The following is a 24,849-nucleotide window of genomic DNA, read 5'->3' as shown; positions in this document are numbered from 1 at the left end:
CCTATTTACTCGTACGTTGAGCTTTGTATGTTATCCTTAGCCTACGGTTAATATTTATAAGAATTTATTAGATCTTTGAAAAATAGAATAGAATGCTCATAGAATTAACATCCACTTAATCATGCGTTAAATAATGTTTTATAAAGCCAATTTCTTGGTGTACTTTACAGACAAAGTTTAAATCTTAATAATAATTCCAAATGTTTAGGTACATGGCGCACGCGAGTTCATGATTAAAAATAGAGATGCAGTAGTACACTTCATAAATCCAAAGGCTTTTTTGTTTTATTTTGATCTTTATTCTGGGCTTTAATTTCCGGGCTCCCAAAATTTCAGGAAATATTTACTAAGCCTGTCAACAGGACGTTAACACAGGCACACACTGAAAATGGACACAAAGAAGAGAACAGATGCGCCAGCAGGGAAAATACTACCAGCACGAGCTCACTGTTCGCAAAATATAGGAAGAATAATATAAATATTAAATTGGGATTGGTATTAATGTATCTCTGAAGGGAACTGTCTTCAGAAAAGTTTTGATGGCTTTTCCTCTTATCTCCAGCGCAGCGCTGCTTTGTGTATAGTGGTAACCATGGAAACGCTATATCACTGCTCTTCCATAAGTGCCACCTACTGTCAGAGAGTGAATTTACATTTCATGCAGGTGTCTTACGTAGCATAATTTCACAAAGCTAAAGTCAGACCATGCTGTTTTTGCTGTTAATCTTGAAATTATACAATAATTTAAATGAAAAACAACTGATCATGCTCATGTTCATAACATCTTTGTTGGGATTGTGATAAAAATCCAGTGATATTAAAATGATATCAAAGAGCTACACATTTTTGAACAAATAAACAACAAATAAATTTGCTTTAAAAAAATCTGCTACCAGTATCAGAATCAGCCAGTTTGCTTCTGTTGGCCATGAAAAATCAAAATAGGTGCATCACTAATAATAATTAAAAAAAAATAAATAAATGATTATTTTAAAAAATCAATTTATTTTTCTTTGCTGTTTGTTGTTTATATGGTTAATATTAATGCAGCTATCAGTGCACTAAGGTTAAATATTAGTATAAACATATTTATACTAGGGATAGTTCACACAAAATGATCATATTTTTTCCAAACCTGTAAAATGTGGTGGAGAGATGCAAAAAACTATTGAGAAACCATAGGTGAGTCATCTTTGAATATATGCCTTCTCTCGAGATTATTGGGTATATCATTTCATTTCATTTTCTTTATAAACATTCTAAATGTTACAAACAAACTTTGTTAATAAAACTATTTAAACCACTGTGTCATCTCGACTCTATACACCTATAAAACAACCTATATTATTAAAAATATTTTATTGTCATTTAATATTTTGTTATCCCTCTGATGCACATCTTTACAGATATAAAAATATAATTTAGGAATGATATATCAATAGTAATTATATAGGGATGTGATGTTAAAAGAAACAAATATTTTATTAATTTGGTTATCAAGATATTGAAATTCTTTACCAACACATAGGTTATGTCTAATAAATTGCAGATATACATTTTGTAACTGATGTTAAAAATAGAATTTAGTGGAAAACCAAATCCTGGTGGGTAGAGGTCAGTTTTATTTACAGGTTGTAAACTTAAAACAGAACATTAAGTTAATATGGTCCTTTGTGTTACGTATTTCAAAGTATTCCAAAGTATTTAGATTAAGTTACTAAACTTGAGTAATGTAACGAAATCCGTTACAGATTCCTTTTTAAAGCATGTATTTTGTAATCTGTAGTGAAATACATTCTAAAAGTAACCTTCCCAACCCTGCTAACAGATAATGTTAAATTAAAGCAGAGGTGGAAGAAAGTAAAAGTCCTGCCATATTTTTATTCCACCCACTGAAGCATTAATGAGATAAATAAGTGATTAATTTAGGTATGATTGACCATTATTGAAGACACCTGATGATAACAAGCAGAATCACCAAAGGAGAAAAATCACGATTTTAAGACACCATCACAGAGATCAGGGTTTGCTTTAGTTGAGCTCTTGACCCTTGACTTTTTAATGTTAGAATTTGTTTGGCTGCTGTAACTGAGTTATGACAGCCAGACAAGCAAAGAGAAAAGATGATCAGGTGGTGTTGGTTATGTTTTCACATAATCATTATTTGATCTGAATCACTGAACTCATTTAGAGCCCAATCTCTGAGTTAGGTTTACATTATTGATTACAGCAGCACTGTGATTCTATAGCAAAAGATCAGCTTTTACAATAGAATTCAAAGGTTTTCTTAAAAGTTGTTCTGATTAAAAAAAAAAAAAAAAAAAAACTTTCTTTTAGGCACACACAGACATCAAGAATTTGAATTATATTGTAAAAGCCGATTTTCTGCTGTAGAATCACAGTGCTGTAATCAATAATGTAAACCTAACTCAGAGATTGGGCTCTAAACAAATTCTATTATTAAAAAGTCAAGAGGATCAAGAGTTGAACTAAAGCAAACCCTGATCTCTGTGATGGTGTCTTAAAAAATGTGATTTTCTCCTTTGGTAATTCTGCTTGTTATCATCAGGTGTCTTCAATAATGGTCAATCATCACTCAATTAATCACTTATTTATCTCATTAATGCTTCTGTGGGTGGAATAAAAATATGGCAGGACTTTTACTTTCTGACCCCTGGACTTTCCACCTCTGAATTAAAGTAATACTGTTACGTGTTTTATAACAGGGCCTCAACATGATGCGGGATGGTTTTGGACAATTTTAAACATCTTAACTATATCGTGAGGTACACTCAAATATGAATAAATAAAAAAAAATTAATTAATATAACAATAAAAATAATTAATATAACAATACTCTTGCAACTCACTTAGTTAAAATGAGTCTAAAATGCAAAATAATAGTTAAAAATAGTTAAAAGCTTAAAGTTAATTTCTGTAGGCAAAACAGCTTGTGAAAATGGAAAATATTAAATTCAATAATAAATGTTAAAAATATTTGCTGTTTTATTTCTCTCATATTTATGTTCTTTTATTTTGTAATGTGATTTTTCAAAATAGTGTAATAGTTTAATAGTTTTTTGCATCTAGGCATACTGGTTAGTTTTTTTTTTGTTTTTTTTTTTTGAGAATTGTTAAAACCAGACCAAAAATCCTAATAATAAAATTAAATCATAATAAGTATTAATGTAAAATCAATGTGGAACCCACAACAACTTTAAAAAAAAAAGAAAAAATCAAAAATGTATTGTCCCCATTTTTTAATTAATAGATAATAAGTGAGATTTCAGTGAAATTTTGACCATTAAAATAGGAAATGTCCCTGGTTTCCTTTTCAGAAATTTGGCCACTTTAAACCACAACATTTTCTGTCAACAGGGTTTTTCCTTCATAGAGAATTACGAGGCGGCCGCCTCCATCATTCTGATAAGAGTGTTTTCCTACAATGATGTAATGAAACAGTGACAAGTTAAGGTTGAAGGGAACATTTTTTTTTTTAAAAAAGTTCATTTATAAGTGTGATATATTACAATATTATCATGCTTAACACTGACAATGTGAATAATTGTAATGGGATGATCAGGTTCAGGTATCTAAATCAGAGAATATCATCAGGCGGTTGGCGGGTGGATAATTTATTTTTAACAGTGGATCCGAGTCAATGCACAGACTTTTTCTTTGTTCAATTTGCACACTGAACATGGGTTGGAGCTTTTTATTTTGAACTCTCAAAGTTCACCAGATTAATGAATTTATCTTTAAAATGTAGAAAATTTCCTTCCAGGGGAGCATGCCCCCAGACCCCCCTAGAAGGTGTGTGTTCCCCACGCTTTTCAAACCAAAGTTACCCTTGCCCATACCCACAGTTAAATATAACACTGTATTTTTAATGTTGTGGGCCTATTTTTCTGCTGGAGGTCCTGGACATCTTGTTCAGATACATGGTATCATGGATTCTATCAAATACCAACAGATAAAAATTCAAAACCTGACCGCTTCTGCTATATATCCAATAATGGGCCGTGGTTGGATCTTCCATCAGGACAATGATCCAAAACAAACATCAAAACCAACACAAAAATGTGTCTCTGAGCACAAAATGAAGCTTCTGCCATGACCATCCCAGTCCCCTGACCTGAACCCTAAAGAAAATGAGTGGAGTGAACTGAAGAGAAGAAGCACCAACATGGAGCTGGAAATCTGAAGGATCTGGAGAGATTCTGCATGAAGGAATGGTCTCTGATCTCTTGTCAGGTGTTCTCCAAACTCATCAGGCATTATAGAAGAAGACTCAGAGCTGTTATCTTGGGAAAAGGAGGTTGCAAAAAGTATTGAATAAAAGGGTGCCAATAATTGTGGCCAACATGTTTTGGAGAAAAACAATTATTTCATGATTTCCCCCCCACTTTCAATTCTTTTCCTTCAATGAAAGGTTAGATTTTTGCTAATTTTATGAATTAAAGATCAAAAGGATAAACCATGCAGATTTATTTATACAGTCATCTTTCATCATATATTAACCAAGGGTGCCAATAATTCTGACCACCACTGTATGCATATTTGGCGTGCTGTCTGGGGGGAGGGCTCCGACTGTGTTTTACAACCTATATAATATACTGTATAAATTGTTCTTTTCTGAGATATAAATGGCCTGTATTGTTTTGTGATGACTAGTTGTTCAAAAACTGTTAAGAAAACTAACACTTTACTGCATGGCATCAAAAATCTTTTTATATTCCATAAAACTTATGATAATAAGATAATTATCTGACGTCATAAATTTCTTAAAATAATAAACATGTTCCAGAAATGTGTCAGGTGACTAATGATAAACAAAAAAGAAATTCCTTCTTAAAATATTTTCCTTCCAGAAACACTCATGAAGCAAAAATCTCAAAACAAAAAGTATGAAAAAGAAGAGGCTGGACCAACAAGAGAGTATAAATGAAGGTTTGGTTAGCTGTCTTCCTCAAGGAACACACACTCGGGCTTAACTACAGGTAACGGCATCAATTAACATATTAAAAAATATTTAAAATATTTTTATTTATTTATTTGTGGATACAGTAAAAAGATATGTTTATATATATATATATATATAAAATTCATTAATTGTAATTTTTTGTCTTAAACTATTGTCATCTGCATCTTGCAAAAACATTCTTGAAGTATTCACAGTTTAATAACTCAACGCTTGTGTTTGGTTTGATCTAGATTCTCAGAGTGCAGTGAACAGCAAAGCATTCCAAAATGCTGCATTATTTTGTGGTATTCTCTTGCCTTTGTGCCATGAGCATGACCATGCGTGAGTATCATTAACTAAGTCAGAAGTTAAATAAATAAATCAATATTGTCTAATTAAATGTGCATCAAGTGTTAGAATTAGGCATTAGAAGCACTTTTAAAAGTAGAATAAAATAAATTGCCAGGTCGAAACTTGTATAACTAAAACAGTCAAAATAAAGGTTCCAATTAGAACCAAAAAAGGGCTTTAGTGATCAATGAGAAACACATTGGTAACACTTTACAATAAGGTTCATTTATTAACATTAACTACATTAGTTAACAGGGAAAAAATTGTATTTAGCAGTTTGGCAGGTTAGACAGTAATTTCAGTTAGGCTTAAGTAGATTCAATTAGGTTGATAACCTCAAATGAAAAAAAAAACAAAACAAAAAAACAAACTTAAAAGGTGCAATGCATAAAATTTAGGAGGATCTATTCGGTTGTTAAGTCTGATGTCACGCTGCAGCGTTTCTGGGTCCAAACGCTTTATCTCATACCACAAGAAAACAACAATAATAAATAGTTAAAATATTAATGTCTGTGACGCTGTGAGCACGGAGACTGTTATGTAGACTCTAAGTATTTTAAATGTTTAACTTTAAAATGTTAAATGTTTAATATGAATAAATGGCGCTCATAAACGGCCGTGAAGATACCATTCTCAAATGAAAGGAGTCGAGGCTTGGACCCAGAAACGGCGTTCCTTACATCGCGACTTAACAAGTAGATTGACAGAAATGCAATATAATATAGGCCCATATAACTAGGCTATGTTTTGAGTGGTGTATAAAGAGCTTGCATAATGAACCGTTACCTTAGAACGAGCCATTTCTATCTCATACACCGCAGGTCCTCCCTCCATCCCAGATAGCAACAGACTCCGGGGCGGATCCGCCTTCAAGTCGCCAGCTCCGCTGTACGCTCAGATTCAATTCGGCAACGCGCACAGGATATGCCCCGCCTCCGCACAGCGCACTGTCAACTCGCGGACTCGTTACAGATGCTGGGCGGATTCACTGACCGGACGCGCCTTTTTTCAACTGTCGTCGTCACTGAATCCTTCTCCTCACCGTGGAAAAGCTGGAGCCGGCAGGTCGGTGAAGACTAAACACGGTAAGAAAAGTTAAAATATGCTTTATTTGTTCAGCTGTATCCAGTAACATTACCGTTCATTGCTTTGTTTGATGTTTTTAAAAATGACTGTGGCCAAGTTAGCTCTTAGTGTCATTAGCGTTACTTAGATTTGAGTAAAAAAATAATTTGGCTAATAACCTTTTGAGTACAACGCTATTTGGACAGAATTTCTTTATATTTCTGGGAGGTGGGGTGATTTAATAAGCTGTCCGGGTTTAAGTCCAATCCTAAACGCAAATTTTCACTCCTTTCCAGTAAAATAGCAAGCGAGATAAGCTAATGTTAGGCCTAACGTTACCTGTTCTTTTCACTGAACTTCTAGTTGTTTGAGTCTATTTTTTTGTTTACATGAGGTGGAGAATATATGTAAAGTTGTTTCAGATCATTATTTCATATATTAATTCATAATTAATAAGTTACTGTGTGTGTGTGTGTGTGTTCTGTTGCAGCTTACAGCTCATTCAAGTGCCGCCAGTGTGTTTTTGGAGTATTTCTTCTTTCTATTTCATCTTTCATCTGAGGAAAGTAAGATTAAAAACTGTTTTAAACTTGATTTAGCTAGTTCTTTTGTCAAATACTGATAATGGTCCACAACTACAGCTTTTAACATGTAATAAATGTGCCGTTTTAAAAGATTTATACCTATAATTGATGGGTTAAAGTTTAAAAACCCACTTGTATCAGTAAACTTTAGTTGTAGTATACTAGTTTGAGTCTATTTTTGTTTACATTTGACAATTCTCCACCTCATGTAATGTTGTTTCAGATCATTATTTCATATCATAGAGAGGAAATGTCATTGCTCCCTATGTAGGCCTCACCGAGCCATGAGATTCAATCAAAATATCTTAATTTGTGTTCTGAAGATGAACGAAGGCATCACGGGTGTAGAACGACATGAGGGTAAGTAATAAATGACATTATTTTCATTTTTGGGTGAACTAACCCTTCAACTATAAGAAATTGACAAGATTTTTGTTACATTTTCTATTTTATCCCGTGCAACTGTTGGGCGCCATGACACAAAATGTGTCACAAGGAACATCCTTTCCCGCATTCAACCACATGGAGTCCAAGAAGTTCCTCCTGTGTAAGTAAATGTAATAAGTTTTGCCTGGCTAAAAAATTTAAGTACATTTATTTTTTTTGCCAACACATAACTTTTTTTGTTGTTGTTCAAAATGTATGTAACGAGTGAGTTCACACTGGGACTATTTCAGACTGGTTCTGGTCGGCAGCACTGTGGAGTAGCACAGTATCTGTGTGACTCGTCATAGACATAAACAGAGAGAAATAGCTCCGGCTATAATGTTCTTCCGCAAGATGCATGTAGTTCTGTTTATTAACCGCTAGAGCACCAAAAGTTACATAGTGTACCTATAAATGTCAGATAGTACACTTTTGTTTTTAAAGCAGTGGTTATGTGTATCCTTTTTAAAAAAAAAAAAAAAAAAACTGGTAGCTTCAATGTGAATTAATTTTTTAAATAAATCTGCTTGTGTATTACAGGTGCTGTGAGAAAGAACCATGTATCACGTACCGCCACTGATGAAGACATTACAAAACACAATACGATGGTTCAGCCTGGCAGCTGATAGGGGAAGCTCCAGGAACCGTCCCACTGTGAGCACCCAACAGTAGAGTTTCAGAGTATCATTGGCTACGTTTACATGCACCGATTTTCGTCAATCTGAATTAATTGAATCTGATTGCAGATCTGTTTACATGTACTATAAACATTGTAATCTGATTCAAATATCCATTTATATTTGTTTTATATACATTCCGATTAAAACTTTGATGTCATATCAATCACACTTGCGGTAACCCAGGTTGCGTCAACAGAGTCAGAGATATTGTCAAATGCAGCAAATCTTGGCAATATTAAGAGGATTTGGTATTTCCAATTAATGTAGGCCTGTTACATACTTCTAGTCTATTATTATTACTATTAGGTTAGGCTTCTTTCTTTTATTATTAAATTAATATTATAATAAATTTGCCCCACAATTTCATAGCGCATCGCCGCATAACTGGCGTGCTCTGAGAATAATATAACTTATAAGATTAGGCTATTAGCTATCTTTGAAAATGATTTAAACTTTTTTTAGGTCTGATACAATGAATTATAGGCCTATAATTAAAGTTATTAAGAATGTCAATGAAAATTAAGCGCAGCTTTACTTCAAGCACTGACTTTAAAAAACAAACCACCTGTTTAACACGAAATACTATTATTCTCATTTGTTTCACTAGCTTATATGTACGGCCACAAGTGAAATAATGGAATAAATTTAGACAGTTACATAGGCTACCGTTATCAGCATTTTATGTTGAAATTTGTCTCTGAGAATATGCTTTGTTAAAGCAGCCTCAGACAGCTCAGTCACTTTTTACTTTTTGTGGTGAATACTGACCGAGTTTGAGACTTTTTCATCAGCATAACTCTTGCGCAAAGTTTGGACGTTGCTTCTTGTGTGATATCCACTGGCTCCCCGTCTTGTCTTAAAATGGAAGAATATTGTGACGAAGTGATACATACGCCACTGCCTGTTGACATACATCTTTACAACTAAAGACGTGAACGTTAACTTTAAATGCGTGTCAGCATTGCACTGTTGTGCCCCAGAGGCTTCTGAATACTATTGAGAAAGTAGTCGGATTCAATGTTTACATGGTTATTTTTTGCTGTTTGATCGGATTAGAAAAGGAATAAACCACCCCTTCCAATCCGATCGAAATTTCATTCAGATCGATTAAGGTGTTTACATGAACGTTTTTCAATCCGATTGAGCCGTCAATCCGATTACAAATGGATTATTTGGGTGCATGTAAACGTAGCCAATGTTAACTTCAGTGTTTTGAAGTGTTCATTTAAAATCGCAACAGTTACAATAAAATAAAGAATGTTCAAGTTTATTTTTAAATAAATGTTTTAATTGTTTTAATTTCTATTCAAAGAATCTTAAAAAAAATCCAGTTTCTACAAAAAAATGAAGCAGTACAACTGTTTACAACATTAATAACAAAAATGTTGCTCGAATATTTACTCTTAAGTGTTATTTTTCATTAAATAAAAAATGTTTTTGGTACAATTTATGGTTGCATTTCATTTTCTGTAATTCTATTCAATACCTATTAATGTACATAAATAATAAAACTATAAAAATAGTAATAGTAATTACATACTCTAAATATATTTACAAACTATTTTTATAGTTTTATTGTAACTGGCTAAAGTTTTGAATGATTTCATCATGTTTTATTAATATTAATAAAGGTAAACATTAAATATTCAAGCTTTTATAGAGCAATCCAGTCTGTCTGATGTTGGTCCATTAGATTTTAAATATTTCTGTGTAGCCAGTTTTGGCCAGAATACTATTTCGAGAGTGATCTGAAAGGTATCTAGACCAAATGAACCACATAAACGGGTCCAGATCGGATCCGCGGCGGATCAGCTGCTTCATAAACGGGTCCAGATCGGATCCGCGGCGGATCAGCTGCTTCATGAACGGGTCCAGATCGGATCCGCGGCGGATGAACTACTTTATCGGCGGACACGGGGCGGGTCTCTTCCGGATCTGAACTGGATCCGCAATCCTTATCTGTTCCGGATCCGCTGCGCTGTGCAAGTGGACTCCGTTCCGGACCCGTTTTGCGGATCCGTTCCGGAGCTTGTGATACCGCCGGGGCGGATCCGTTGCGGAGTCAGTTTGCTATCTGGGATGTCAACCCTAAATTAATAAACTGCTCTACAAAACGCATTTCGTCACTATGTTCGTTGGTGATTTTAGAGACAGCTTGCATCGTCACTACGTTGAATACGCACGAATAAGAATAAGAAGTAGTAGTAGTAGTAGTAGTAGGAGGAGGTCTGGTTTATTAGAAGCAGAGACCGTTCTTTGATAAAAGTAAGAGGAAAACTTGACTTGACTCCTTACTCAGCTGTCTCAGACAACGACATTTTTGTCTTTGTGTCAGCGCCATCGTAGTTTCTCCGAAAGGGAGGGCTGAGCACGGTGCTGAGCCATAAGGCCTGTACACACCAGGATGAATATCGCGCGCGTTTATCACTGACGTTTAATGCCTCGTGACTAAACAAAGGGCGCCAATGTGAGTGTGCACACCAACACGAAAAACGGCAGGCGTAAAAGCGTCATTTTTAAAAAAAACCGCCTCTGTTTTTTTTTGTTTGTTTGTTTTGGTTTGACGCGCCGCGTTAAAAACTGGCCGACCAATGAGAGTGGTGCTTTTGTTCAAGTGCCTGGAGATGCTGAAGTTACAGTAAAACACGACTTGGTGGCGCTCAAGCACAAACGGTCTTGCCAAGCACACACTGATTCCAAGACGATGAAGAGAAAGTAAGTAGACTAGGAAGACCCCTACAAACTATCCCTGCGTCTCAATCAGCTCCCTAGCTTCCTAGGTCGTGTATCAGTATACCGTGTAAATGAATGTGGCCGACTCCCTGATCAGTGCCCTGACTACTGAACTAGGGAGCTGACTGAGATGCACGCTATAGGTGCTCTGCTACTTCTTGGCCACAGCAATAGATGTGTATTATTTCTGTATTTGTACTGTGTTTTTTTTTTTTTTTTTTTTTTTTTACATTCAAGAAATATAGTTGAGAATGTCTTTTTCATAAATATGTTTATTTGCAGTACCGTTTCTGACTACCATCTCTCATATGTCATATATATGCCATTTCATATCTGCATTTTTATCTTCTTTAACTTAATATCATAAATATGTTTATTTGCGCTACCGTTAAGCACAAGTGCCACACACTGGCAGGGAGTGAATTTGCACGTTCACTCTGCGCATAGTGAAAATCGCTTGGGTATGAACACAAAAAAGGTCTCGAAAAACGCTGGCGATAAACGCGTGCGATATTCGTCCCGGTGTGTACAGGCCTGTAGGTTACAATTCGCAACCTCACCACTAGATGCCGCTAAAATTTACACACTGACCTTTAAGGATAGCTACGTCATTACTTCTGATGAAATGTAAACAAATGTGAACAAATACAATTTAAATAAACTTTACCACATAGGCAATTGTCTGTTTGTTAATTTACATATTTAGCTTAATTTCTTTCCTGATTCAAGCACATTTTACATGAACTATTTAAGCAAACATGTGAGATATTCCATTTTGTTGCATTAAATACACAAAAATTGTGCATCATGCACTTAAATAATAATAGCATAACATACTGTTCTCCTTCGTATTGTAGGCTAGGCTACATTATAGTGATCAAATATCGCGGATTCAAGTGACAATCAGTCATTCTTATAATTACAGAGATATATTTTTATACCATCAGTGTCCCTGCATGATGACCGACAGCTGATGCGTTTCCCGTCTTGCGCTTTACTCACAGCATTTTAACTTTCAGCACGCGTCATCCTCATACAGAAAGTGTTCGTGCATCTAACCCGCGTCGTTATCTCACATTGAAACGATTGCATCAACGACTTCTATGCACTCTACGTGCATGTAGCCTAGGCTACCTGCCATGTGACTTTCACTTTCTTCCGTATTCGCTCGGCACTCTCCGCCGTTCTCCGTCAGTCGGTTTGAATTCAGCTCCTTCATTTCGCTTATTTTCTTTGACAGTGCTGCGATCGCGTCCACAAATCTGCTTCTTAGCCTCACACTTAACTAACATGACCAAACTATGAACAGCTGCATTTTTATTAACTAACGTTAACAAAGATTAACAAATACAGTACAAATGTAGGCTATTCCTCATGTTTAGTTCATGTTAGTTAATACATTAAGTAATGTTAACAAATAAACCTAATTGTAAAGTACCAACACATTTTTAGTTAGAGACTAATAGCTGTTAATTACCTTTTCAGCTGTACCTAATTATTACTCGTACTCCCCTGCTGCGGGGGAAGGCAGTGGAACTGAATTTTCCACTGCACGCGAGGGTCGCATCACTGGAGTCAGATTATATGAATATCCCTACTATGGATACTACAGCAACAACAACAACATCAATGGGTAAGTTTTGCCAAGCACTGCTAGATAGTTACACATTAGGCAACATTTTAACAATTGCAAAAGAACCTGATCTGTCAGAATTATTGGACTGGTTGCCTGCACGTAAATCCATTTGCAACAAATTATCAACTTCATATAGCATTTTCAACATTCTGTTGTTATGTTAGTTATATGGTATTTTGCTGTGAATTGTTTTAACAATAATGGCACATACCGTATCTGTTTAATAGGCTCCAGTTGCAATATAACGGTAACTGGACAACACTGGTTGGCACGAACAGTTATGGCAATCAAAGGGAGATGACACTCTTCGACGACGAATATTTTGTTCAAGTCTCTGGAAAGTATTACTCAGGCTACATCTCTGAGCTTATGTTTGTCACTAATAAGGGGCGCTCTTTCAAAGTGGGGCAGCCAACTGGACTTTCATTTAACTTCTACCCAACCCATGATGGAAGTGAACTACGTTTCCTCAGCGGTCGACACAATGGATTTGCCCTGACCTCCATTGGGGCTCACTGGGCTGTGTTTGACAACAATTCGACTGCATCATAAAGACTGAAATATTTCACAATTTATGTGAGGAAAATGCCAGTTAACAAGTAGCCTACTTTTTTTCTGAGCTCTTGATGATGAAATTTTGGAACTTTCTGAGTAAAATTAATTTACCAATTACTTAATTCAACACTATAAGGAGACTGGTGTAAACTTATTTAATTCCTAATCATGCCTTATGGGCTTCTTTAACACAACAATTCCTAAAGGCTCTCAATGATTTTAGTAAAAAAAAAACTTTTTGTGTTAGACTATATAACATTTATGAGATGATACAATATTTTTAACCAATATTAACCTAAATTAACTTTTTTTTTTTTTTTTTTTTTTTTTTTTTTTTTTATGACATCACTATGAAAGTTAAAATATAGAGGTAAAAAGAAGGGCATTCTGAAATGCTGGGTGTCACCCTAAAAAACACTGTGACCCAAAACTGCAGTGAGAATGATTTGGATAAACTCTGTACTGAATGTATACATATCCTGGATATGGATGATTTTAAAACTAACTATTAGACTTGATTTTACTAACTATTAAACTTATTAAAACAACCGATATACTTTTTTTTTTTTCATATGAAGATCACAATAAACTCACTTATTAAAATGTTTAACATGCCTTTATCATTTATTTTTGCTACTTTCATATGTCTGCTATTGTATAGATTTTATTGTTTACCCTTGGCCCAGACTTTCAATCAAACTTTACAAATTCACAATATTTAATACTATGATAATCTAAACCAGGTATGAACTAAACATAAATCAATAGGTTGTTTGCAATCACATGGTTCTGGTGATGTGCAAAATTAATGTGGAGGGCAAGCAGTGAAAATTAGAATGGAAGAGATGGGGAAAGTCCATACTGTGCTGGTTTAGAAAGGTATAAACAGAAAATCACAACATATTTTGGACGTGAGCCTTATGAAGAGGAGCGATTTTTGTACTGAACTGATAAACTTGACTGCCATCGAGGAGGTAGGTATAGAGAATGTGAAGCTGCCATCACGCCATGTTCGGGTCTGGTTTATTTATATCGCGTTGCCTTTCTGCTAGTGACTTTAGGGCAGTATTTTGATTTTCTCTCATGATTGTGAAAAATGTCGCCATTGTAGGTCATTTATGCTGAATCGAGAATTGGAACAGGAGCTGACATCATCGTTCAGGGGAAAAACTGGATGGTGTAATACAATTTTCGCCTTTTCTATGTGTAAAAACAGACTAAGGGAAGCAGGTTGAGGAGGTGGCGGGGAGACGGCGTATAGCTAATCTAATAATGTCACTGATTGAACCCACTGCCTATCACTCAATAAAATAATCACTAGCTGAGTGTTTTTGAAAATGTTGTATTTTGTTTGGTTTAATTAACATTACATTTGCCAGTATGACTCTCACTTGGCTTGTGACTGAGTAACTTGCACGCAGCCACTTCAAAACTGTTCACAAGCTTCTATAGTTTTGATTTTTGTTGTCATTTGTTGAAATAAAAAAAATAAAAAAATACAGTGTGTCGGTGTCTGTCATAGACTGTGAAAACGGGTGTCTGTCCGCTGAATGCCCCTCCGATTCTCCTCCGTGGTCATATGGGAAGGTGAATATTTACAAAGAAAACATTAGAACTACAGTTACATTTACATCCTTCCAACAAAGAAATTGATTGACTTCTGTCTGCTTGTTTAATGCATTTTTTTATTTGGACATTTTCTACCATATGATGGCTGAAGCAGCAGCGCGTGACACTGTTTTCACGGTAACCGGATCAACATTATTGGACTGAATTACTACAAAACTGAAGTGAAAACATAAAATGATCATGCAATGGGATAAAATATCTTCTTTTCCCTGCAAACAATACCATGAAGAATGTGAAGTGAAAAACAAAAAAGGTAAGCAGGTATCCATATTCATTTCAGTATCAGCAGATGCAAAACGCAAAACGCTAAAGTTAATAAATTATAGAAGTTACCTAAACGATAAAAGCTCATTTAGGTTTCTCGGTTTGATCGATTTGAACAACCATAAACAATGCAAAACATGAATTTTGAGTTTGTGATAGGATTTCTATATAGAAAAATCACTTTTTGCCCTCCAGCCGCATTTTGCATGCAGCAATGACGTCATGTGCAAACAACCTATTCAATGTATTGTGTGAAAACTGCCCCACAGATGTGCCATCATTTCCTCCACACCAAACTATTTTGGTCCTAATAAAATTTGTTCAAAAGTTCATGTAAAAATTTGAGATATGTACTTTAATGTGTAGATGTAATGGTCTTGTTCTGTTTTGGTTTAATTTATAGTCTGTTACCTGTGTTGTTTTTACTGAGTTCTGTTTGCTAGTTAGTTTCTATGGTTTCTGATTGGATTACATTCGCTGTTGTTCATTTAGTTTCCTTGTTATCTCTGTGTATTTATGTCACATTTAGGTTGTATTGTGTAGTTAATCTGGTGCAACTTCACACGATCAACAAGGTGCATGGAATAAAAACAAAGCTATTTATAGACGATACCAGCAACACTTGCGACGTCAAGGGGTCAAAATAAACAAAAGATGGAGCTAAAAGATCAATATTTTATTTTGCCAATGCATTTTGGCACACAGGCCTTCATCAGGACTAAAAGGTTACAGGTGTGTGTAGGTTCCTTTAAATGCAAACAGAGACAAAATTCAAACTTACAAAGAACCAATGAAAAAATTAAGTACAATATCATCCACCAATCACAAAACTTATAAAGCAAATAATCATGCATCAACCAATGGTTTCATTACATTAAACACTGTAAAAAAAAATTAAGCAAAGGATGTCAAGTTAGGCCAACAGCTTTCAGTTCTGCAAATTCAAAGGCTACCAGGTCTCATGACAGCAGCAGCCAACGCTATTCCTTTAGGTCTATTGCACATGAGACCTCTTCAGTTCAGGCTCAAGAGCAGAAGTTTCCATCCTCAGACTCATCCTTCAAGAGTCGTAAAACCCACACGCTGTGGGCTTCGTGCACTTCGGCTTTGGAAGGTGCCAGGATTCCTCAGTAGAAGCCTGGCACTTGGGGCATGTTGCCGTCACAGGTCTCTCGCAATGAACGCCTTTTTTCATGGGCAGTTTGCGATGGCCAAGCAGATCTGTTTTGTTCTTTGTTCCGTGCTTTGAAGATTTATGTCCATCACTCATGCCAGTTTAGATGCAGATAAGCCCTTCAGGGTTGAGCCAAGTCCGAGTCGACGCTCAACAATGGTTTCTGCTTACTGCTTACAGCAGCTTATTTCAAGTGATGAAGGACTTACTGATTTTTGTGCTTACAGCTTTGTGGGAAGGTTCTTCCCAGGGCATGGCAGAGCTAGTATTCAAGTTCCCATAAGCGTCAACACCATTACGCAGTGTCAAAAACCAGTTGGTAGGGAACATGTCAGGTTACGTATGTAACCCAGTTTCCTGAGAGGAGAATGAGATGCTGTGTTGAGTTGCCACTTCCCAGGTTACGCTTGTACATGTGCAAGCGTTCCCATAGCGTCAACGCCATGACGCAGCGTCTTGTTCCCCTCTAAGGGAACCGGGTTACATATACGTAACCTGAGGTGTTTCTTCAACACAAACTTAAAAAACATACAACAACAAATATTTGTTAAACTATTAAACTGAATGATCAATTGCAACAAAACAGTTTGAATGACTGTTTGACATCCTTTTACTTAAATCAAAATAATTTATGCCAAACTCTGCTTGCTACTTTCAATAAATAGATTACAATATATATACTTAAAGCATGTAATAGGCGTTCATGATGTTTAGGAAAAACCCACATACTTTAAAGAACCTAAATCATGTGAATTTTTTTCAGGAAGAAAAAAATTTATGAAATCAAACATATTTAATACAGAAAAGCTTTTAGATATATACACAATAACAATTATATGACAGTGCCTTAAGGTACATTACAGAATTGTGGGTTAAAGTTGGTTTGGTTGAAAAAAATGAAATGAAATGTTACTTATTAAATGGAATATTAAATAAATATTGATTTTTTAACAGTTACATTGCCAAAGCAGTTCTTGCAAAAGGTGTGTTTACAGACTTTTTTGTGACTTCAGTCAAAGAACTAGAGAATAACACAAGATGCATCACTAGTATTGTTTTGAATGGGAGATATTGCAACGCGCAATATGGCAGAATAAGTCCCGCTTTCTAAATAAGAGCCAATCGCCAATTGGTAAAGTCATCGCGTCACTGCAGCGGCCAAAGCTTGCGCGACTCCGAAATGAGACACAAGAGGCGCATTTAGGTCTGCGCATGCGCATTAGCTTGATCCAGCCTGAAAAATAGTTTTTTTGCCATGAAATTCGAGCATTTAGAAACAAAATTTATGAGACAGTTGGTGTCAGATTTCATTGGTGATTTCAAATATGAAATTTAATCGAAAGCTTGGCAAACAGCTTTGGAGAATTTGATGTTTCATCATTCAAAGAGATAGGAGCTGCACTTGAATGCCTGAGAGGCGTTTCAAAGATGGCCGCCGAGTGAAATGACTTGTCTTAAAGGGACTTGGCTTCAGTCTTTTTAGAAGAAACATAAATGCAATCCAATAATTGGCCTTAATAATAAACAGCAATGCTAAACAAACAAACAAAAAAAAAGACACATGCATCTTTAACTACACATTGTCATATGAACAACCAATCAGTAACTACACTGATTAGTTGTGATTAATTTACTAAAAAGAACTGACTCATTAGAGTAATTTGTAGTGTCATAGGCAGACCTCATTTTCTTTGTTTAATGCTAATTTGTGTGTGTGTGTGTGTGTGTGTGTGTGTGTGTGTGTGTGTGTGTGTGTGTGTGTGTGTGTGTGTGTGTGGGGGGTGGGAGCTATTTTATATGGATTCTCAATAATTAACTTCTAAAGAATAACTCAAATGAGAAATATAGAGGACATTTGAGTACAGTTTTACATAACATTTAAAGTTTTACTTATGAGAACAATGCTATATATAACCACAGCAAAATTGTCTTGTTTTGTGATTCTTTAAACTTGCATAAATAATACCTCAGGAATAATTAAAAAATGTATCTGCTTATGTATCTTCACATTTTGATCTCCAGGATTTGTAATTCACAACTGTATTTCCTGCATAACACACCACAGCCAGTGAGGCAAATATCTGAAAAGGAAAAAGAACAAAGTAATTTATGATTCAAATCATTAAATAATATACTACTACAAGTAATTCATTTAATTATGACACAAAACTCAGTACAGTAATGTCTGTTTAGTTAATGTCAACAAATGATTTCAGTCCATGAAAATAATCAGTTGTGGATGGAAAGACATTGCTGTATGGGAGACACTGAAACAAGAGTTTTGCTAAATGAATCAGAGAAGTTGCTTGTCATACCGTTGATGCAACCCAGCTGATGAAGTAGTAGCGCCCCCTAATGGCCACATTCAAAGATACGGCACTGATCACAGCTGCTGTCAGGTACAATACAGAGGCGCTGCCATTAAAACATATTCCCTGTGAATTAAGAAAAGAGAGAGAGAGAGACTCTTTTTTACATTAAATTGTGTCGTTTCATTTAGATAAGTTCAAATATTATTTATTCTAATTTACTCACCAGAATTGTCCATGGGATCTGGGGAATCCTGGTGTGGGCCATGGTCAGGTATAAGAGGAAGAGAATGACAGTAAGCACCCAGCAAAAGACTGACACAAACATTACCCACCCCAGTGCAGGAACATGGAGGTACTCCGTCCCACCAATCAAAGTCCACACCAGAAGCCCAAACACCTGAGATTGAAGATGGAACACAGACACTCATTCGACTGAAACAGCACTGTTCTTTTGATAAAGTGAAACACAATGAAAGTGATCTAAAACCAGCTATAATAAAGCAGATAACGGTATCAAACATGATACCATTTTTAAGCCAACATTGAGGGTTCGAATCTGATGAACTGATAAATGTATAACTTTAATGCATGGATAAAAGTCTGCCAAATGCTTAAGATTAAATACAGATAATCACCAATCTCATCTGAAAAAGAGCTATAAAAACACATTTTGAACAAAAATATATAATTATAACAATGACAATTATGTTCTCTAAGCAGCAGAACAGGGCCTTTCTACCACTCCTTTTTAACACCATGTTATAGAGACTTCCCACCCTCCCTTCCTGTTATATACAGCCAAAGAATTTTTCACTGTGTGCTTGATTTTACAGGAAAAATTATTTTGGGTTTAGAAGACAGAGCTGGCTGTAGATAACGGCAGGAAAGGGAATGCTTGAATTTGACTCAGAGCATGGTGGAAGGAAGAAGAACAATACAAGCCGAAAGGAAGAGTTTGTTTCCCAAATGTTTTGGTTGGTCCTCTTCCTCTCTTTCCGTAGTGAGTAAGCATCTTTATAACCAACAAAATGTTTGTTTTTCCTATTCACTACATGTATGGTTGCAAGCCATCCCTTGTGAAAAAATATGTTTGCTTAATTGTATTGAATGTACACTTCTTGGTATACTTCAAATCCTAAAAGTACATTTAAAAACTGCACTTGCTAAAAATATCATTTTAATTACATAAAAGGCGACTGAAGTGTACCTAAAGAGAGTAAGCTTTCATTACTTAACACACATTTCTTAACACACTTAAAGGGATCGTTCACCCAAAAATGAAAATTCTGTCATATTTACTCAACCTCAAGTTGTTCCAAATCTGTATACATTTCTTTGTTCTGCTGAACACAAAGAAAGATATTTGGAAGAATGTTTGTAACCAAGCAGATTTCACCCACCTATGACTTCCATAGAAGAAAAAAAAGAAATACTATGACAGTCAATGGCGAGATTTGCTTGGTTACAAACATTCTTCCAAATATCTTTCTTTGTGTACAGCAGAACAAAAACTTTTTTTTTTTTACAGGTTTGGAACAACTTGAGGGGGAGTAAATGATGACAGAATTTTCATTTTTGGGTGAACTATCCCTTTAAGTATACTTAAAGTATACTTTATAAGGTCCCACTTTATATTAAATGGCCTTAACTACTATGTACTTACATTTAAATTAATCATTTTGATACAATGCACTTATTGTGTACATACATGTTTCTACATTGTACTTATATTTTAAAAATACCTGCATGTAATTACATCTGTAATTAATTTCTGTAATTACATTTATAATTACACTGTTGACCCATCCCTTACACCTTACCCCTACCCTTAAACCTACACATACCACCAAACCTGTCCCTAACCTTACCCGTATCCTCCTCAATAGCAGCAAAAGTGTTTTGCAATTCAATATGAACCCAATAAGTACATTGTACTTATTTTTTGATGTAAGTACATAGTAGTTAAGGCCACTTAATATAAAGTGGGACCTGTAATGCTTTGAAGAAGTACACTTATTTTGATGTATTGCCTAACATACTAAAGCACACACTATATTGGCAAAAGTTTTGGGACGCCTGCCTTTATGTGCACATGAACTGTAATGACATCCCATTCTTAATCCGTAGGGTTTAATATGGAGTTGGCCCACCCTTTGCAGCTATAACAGCCTCAACTCTTCTGGGAAGGCTTTCCACAAGGTTTAGGAGTGTGTTTATGGGAATTTTTGACCATTCTTCTTGAAGCGCATTTGTGAAGTCAAGCAGTGATGTTGGACGAGAAGGTCTGGCTCACAGTCTCCGCTCTAATTCATCCCAAAGGTGTTCTATCGGGTTGAGGTCAGGACTCTGTGCAGGCCAGTCAAGTTCCTCCACACCAAATTCACTCATCCATGTCTTTATGGACCTTGCTTTGTGGATGTTGGAACAGTCATGTCATGTTGGAACAGCAAGGGGCCATCCCCAAACTGTTCCCACAAACTTGGGAGCATGAAATTGTCCAAAATATCTTGGTATGCTGAAGCATTAAAGGTATTTGAACTACACTGTTGGACATTGTTGATACTTGAAATCAACCTAAACAAACCCACCCCTCTCTTCATTGCTCCGCCTCCAAAACTCACACTCCAATTCTAACCACCCTTCTCCGAGTCAGTCTCGAACCCTGGCCCGATCGCTGCTGGCATACGCGACGAATGCACTACCAATGACTCTAAGCACCTCATTCTATAGCGGCCGTCAGTGCGCAGTGGTTTACCTGCACAACTCTCACTATCTGGCCGCTGTCACACACGCAATGCGAGTGGATGTCTGTTTATCACAGCTAATGCGCAACAAAATAATGCTTCCCGAAAAATAAAGTGCAGTTGATGAACAAACAACAAGGAAGCACAAAAAATGAACATATAGTACACACGAGTAAATACAAAGTGTACGTTGTTAGTCGCAAACAGCACAGCAGCTCCAGACAATCAAAACCCAGTGTTACTCAAATGATAAGTGGGATCAAAGCAGTTTTCAGGCATTCCCACTTAGCTCTCTCCAGTGCTGGAAAGCTTTCCTAATATAAACCGGGTCCTAAAGCACTTGCCTAGTCATAAACATTCATTTCAGTGATATTCTTTTGAGCTGTTTTGTATTGTGTCCCATCTCTCATTCTGCAGTTTTTTTTTTTTTCTTTTTCAAATCTCCCTCTTGCTCGTTCTCTCTTCTCGACTGTCATCTGCCTCAGCATGCGCTGACCCCGCTCTGTGATTGTACGTGGCCTACCACTTCGTGGCTGAGTTGCTGTTGTTTCTAATTGCTTCCACTTTGTTATGATACCAACAGTTGACCGTGGAATATTTAGTAGTGAGGAAATTTCACGAATGCACTTATTGCACAGGTGGCAACCTATCACTGTACCACGCTTGAATTCACTGAGCTCCTGAGAGTCACCCATTCTTTCACAAATGTTTGTAGAAGCAGTCTACATGCCTAGGTGCTTGATTTTATACACCTGTGGCCATGGAAGTGATTGGAACACCTGAATTCAATGATTTGGAGGAGTGTCCCAATACTTTTGGCAATAGTGTATAAAGTACTTGATGAACCTATTATTTGATGGCTGGTAGACCTAATCCTTTCTGCCAGTTCTCTACATCAAAGGTTTGCTCTCACTTTGTTGATCTGATTTTTTATTTATGACTAAACAAACCTGAAAATGCCATGAAAGCATCTTGCCCAACTGTGTTGCTGTACCCGACTAATACAGGCTGTTACAGGCAAAATCAGTGAATGGGAGCTATAATCTAATTACATATAAAGATAGCTATAAGACATAATGTCTTAAGCTCTCTTAAGTTCGGATAATTGCATGCATTTAATATAAACTGCACTATAAATTTAATATAGTACATTTTCATTTAATTAGCCTAGAGTTTGCATTTAAATGTAGCTATTATTTTAAAGTAGCCTATATTATTTCTGAAATAAGTGCTCTTTTTAAAAGTATTTTAAGGCTACTTTTTCTTCACAAGTGATTAATAGCCTGCTGTTTAACTGAAATAAAAGAAGATTTCAATCAGTTTCACTTTTACAATATCAAAAGATGCAGCGATGGTCCGCTGGGAAATGGAAAGTGGAAACAAAATTCTTCTAGATAGTTAGCCTACTAATCTAGATTTCTTTCATTCTTATTCATAGTTCTGTAATAGGCTATGTTTGTTTCATCACGTGACTTAAAACTATCTAATTAATTTTAGATTTAATATTGAACTATTGAGGTAGCACATTCACGGCATACTTACGATTTCTCCAGCCATAAACATGCCACACGCAGAACGAATAAAGTTCCCATCATAAGCCAACTTTGAGTGTGACAAGCCTAAACTCTCTATATTCGAGCTTTTACTGGTTCTGGCAGTACCGCTGCTGTCGAAGCCGGACTCGGAGTCGACCTCCATTCTAAAGGAATTAAAAAAAAACCTTCCCGAATGAGCAACGAAATAATCCCTACTCCTAAAGGAAAGGAAACATATACCCTACTATGGTGAAGGTTTAGTCCATTCGTGAAAGAATCGTTCTTTTGAGTCGGATCTTTAATCTGCTGAACCGGTTTAAAAATCAATCTCAATGATTAGCTCATTAAACGGACAGAAGCGTTTTCGACCGGTTCTCGAGCCAATAACACTTTACTAACCTCAGGTCTCTTGGACAAGACTATAACTCATGTAAAATAAGACAGTCTCTCTTAATGAAGCGAAAACAGGGGACTGAGTTGATTTGTTGAAGGTTATTCTAGTGCTTTCTTTCGCTTTGGTTAGCCTATATGCAGTCGTTCACAAGCTGCGAATTCAGGTACCTTTTTTCATCGGCAAACTATATGGTAGACTTGAAGGTTTGGTTTATTTATTTATTTATTGTTACATTTATTTATTTAGAATATGTATTGGTAAATATTCACTTAAACCAGCGTCCTTTTGCTCTTAGTGTTCTAATGGATAGGCATATTTGTAGGCTACCGAATAACAGGCTATTCCAAACGCAAACGATTCGAGCAATTTTTAACCGACTTAAAATAGTGATTTATTATTCGCGAATCGAGCATTGTTGTAGGCAGCATATTAATATAGGCCTAAATTACACTATAGCCATTTCTATGAGCTGAATCAACAACGAAATGAATTGGCACAAAGGCCTGCAATAAACAGCAATATGTGCTTACAAATGCCTGTTTGAATTGTTCCTCACAGCAATAATATATCCTATATTATTGTTGAGTTACAGAGCAACGATAAAGCGTGGCAAAATTAATATTCACAAGCAAGTCATTTGTCATCTGTAAGTATCACTGTCATGACCTAATTAATATTAAAGAGATAGGCTACGTTTTGGCATAGGTAGAATTACTAATTTTGCTATCCCTGTTGAAGAAAACAGCATGCTGGTAATGTAGGTTTTGAAGCTGGTATGCTGGTTTGAGCTGATTTATGCTTATAGGACCAGCATGGACCAGCATAAACCAGCTCACACTAGCATACCAGCTTCAAAACCTTACCTTAACCAGCATATGCTGTTTTTTTCAACAGAGATTGGTGGAAGAGAACCCAACACCAGAAGCTAGACTTCTAGATCAGGTGCATTTAACATCACAATCATTGTATGCTCACCTGTGCTTATAGATTTGAAATATGAAGGCAACTGAGACAGCAGAACTTTTTTATTAGTAAATGCAACATAAATTAGCCTACCTGCATTACATTTTTTTCATTTCCAATAATAATTCCAGTAGAATGCCACAAGAGGGCAGCAAATCCAAAGAAGTTGCTTGTCAAACTGTGAAACTGAGAGCTTCATTTAACTGTATTTCAATTAACTGTATTAAAGTCTCTATGGCCAGTCCAGTATTTTGCTACTAACTAAATGTTCATTAATTTTAAAACAAAAGTAACTATAGTGTGCCTACTATTAATTGTTTTATTTGTAATATCTTGATTTCACACAATATTTTGTCTTATTACTAGAATAGTAAAATATTATTTAATCTAAAGAGCAACATTCTGTTAGTCATTACATGACATCGCTATGGTACATTAAATTTAAATCATATTTTTTGTTATAATGTAAATAACACAGTCACCATAAAGCTATTATTTGATGGCTGGTAGACCTCATCCTTTCTGCCAGCTCTCTACATCAAAGGTTTGCTTTCACTTTGTTGATCTGATTTTTTATTTATGACTAAACAAACCTGAAAATGCCATGAAAGCATCTTGCCCAGCTGTGTTGCTGTACCCGACTAATACAGTCTGTTACAGGCAATATCAGTGAATGGGAGCTATTGAATTAAAATATTTTATTTGAGACTCAGAATACAGCTATTGTTAATACTCCATACAGAAATGAGCAAATATTACAATCCTAGAAAAGAAATAAGATAATCAAATGTAATTTATTAAATTATTATTATTATATATTTTTTTAAAATTCAATATTTGA

General features: G+C 35.7%; 2 protein-coding genes and 1 long non-coding RNA gene across 4 annotated transcripts; 2 read left to right on the top strand and 1 right to left on the bottom strand.

Annotated features, from left to right (window-relative positions):
* Window positions 1-4,860: 4,860 nt before the first annotated feature.
* On the top strand, window positions 4,861-13,603 carry LOC125243710 (zymogen granule membrane protein 16-like). The gene is made up of 4 exons (XM_048153521.1): window positions 4,861-5,000; window positions 5,215-5,305; window positions 12,288-12,435; window positions 12,666-13,603. The coding sequence occupies exons 2-4, from the start codon at window positions 5,251-5,253 to the stop codon at window positions 12,988-12,990; spliced, it is 528 nt and encodes a 175-aa protein (XP_048009478.1). The 5' UTR covers window positions 4,861-5,000; window positions 5,215-5,250; the 3' UTR covers window positions 12,991-13,603.
* On the top strand, window positions 5,344-9,267 carry LOC125243711. Of its 2 annotated transcripts, none has more exons than XR_007179092.1 (4): window positions 5,344-6,399; window positions 6,870-6,945; window positions 7,187-7,510; window positions 7,930-9,267. It is a non-coding gene; the product is annotated as an uncharacterized LOC125243711 (long non-coding RNA). The 2 variants fall into 2 exon arrangements; XR_007179093.1 differs by having other exon boundaries at window positions 6,157-6,399; window positions 7,287-7,510.
* A 3,808-nt stretch (window positions 13,604-17,411) lies between the features above and the next one.
* On the bottom strand, window positions 17,412-23,185 carry cmtm8b (CKLF-like MARVEL transmembrane domain containing 8b). The gene is made up of 4 exons (XM_048153340.1): window positions 22,659-23,185; window positions 18,596-18,769; window positions 18,376-18,495; window positions 17,412-18,141 (listed from the first exon to the last, which is right to left on the bottom strand). Exons 1-4 carry the CDS (start codon window positions 22,812-22,814, stop codon window positions 18,055-18,057), a joined length of 537 nt encoding a protein of 178 aa, XP_048009297.1. The 5' UTR covers window positions 22,815-23,185; the 3' UTR covers window positions 17,412-18,054.
* Between the last annotated feature and the right edge of the window lie 1,664 nt (window positions 23,186-24,849).

Source organism: Megalobrama amblycephala, linkage group LG13, assembly GCF_018812025.1.
Source record: "Megalobrama amblycephala isolate DHTTF-2021 linkage group LG13, ASM1881202v1, whole genome shotgun sequence".
NCBI lineage: Eukaryota > Metazoa > Chordata > Actinopteri > Cypriniformes > Xenocyprididae > Megalobrama > Megalobrama amblycephala.
Note: the sequence above shows the minus strand (reverse complement) of the source record. Positions and strands in the feature narration are given on the sequence as shown.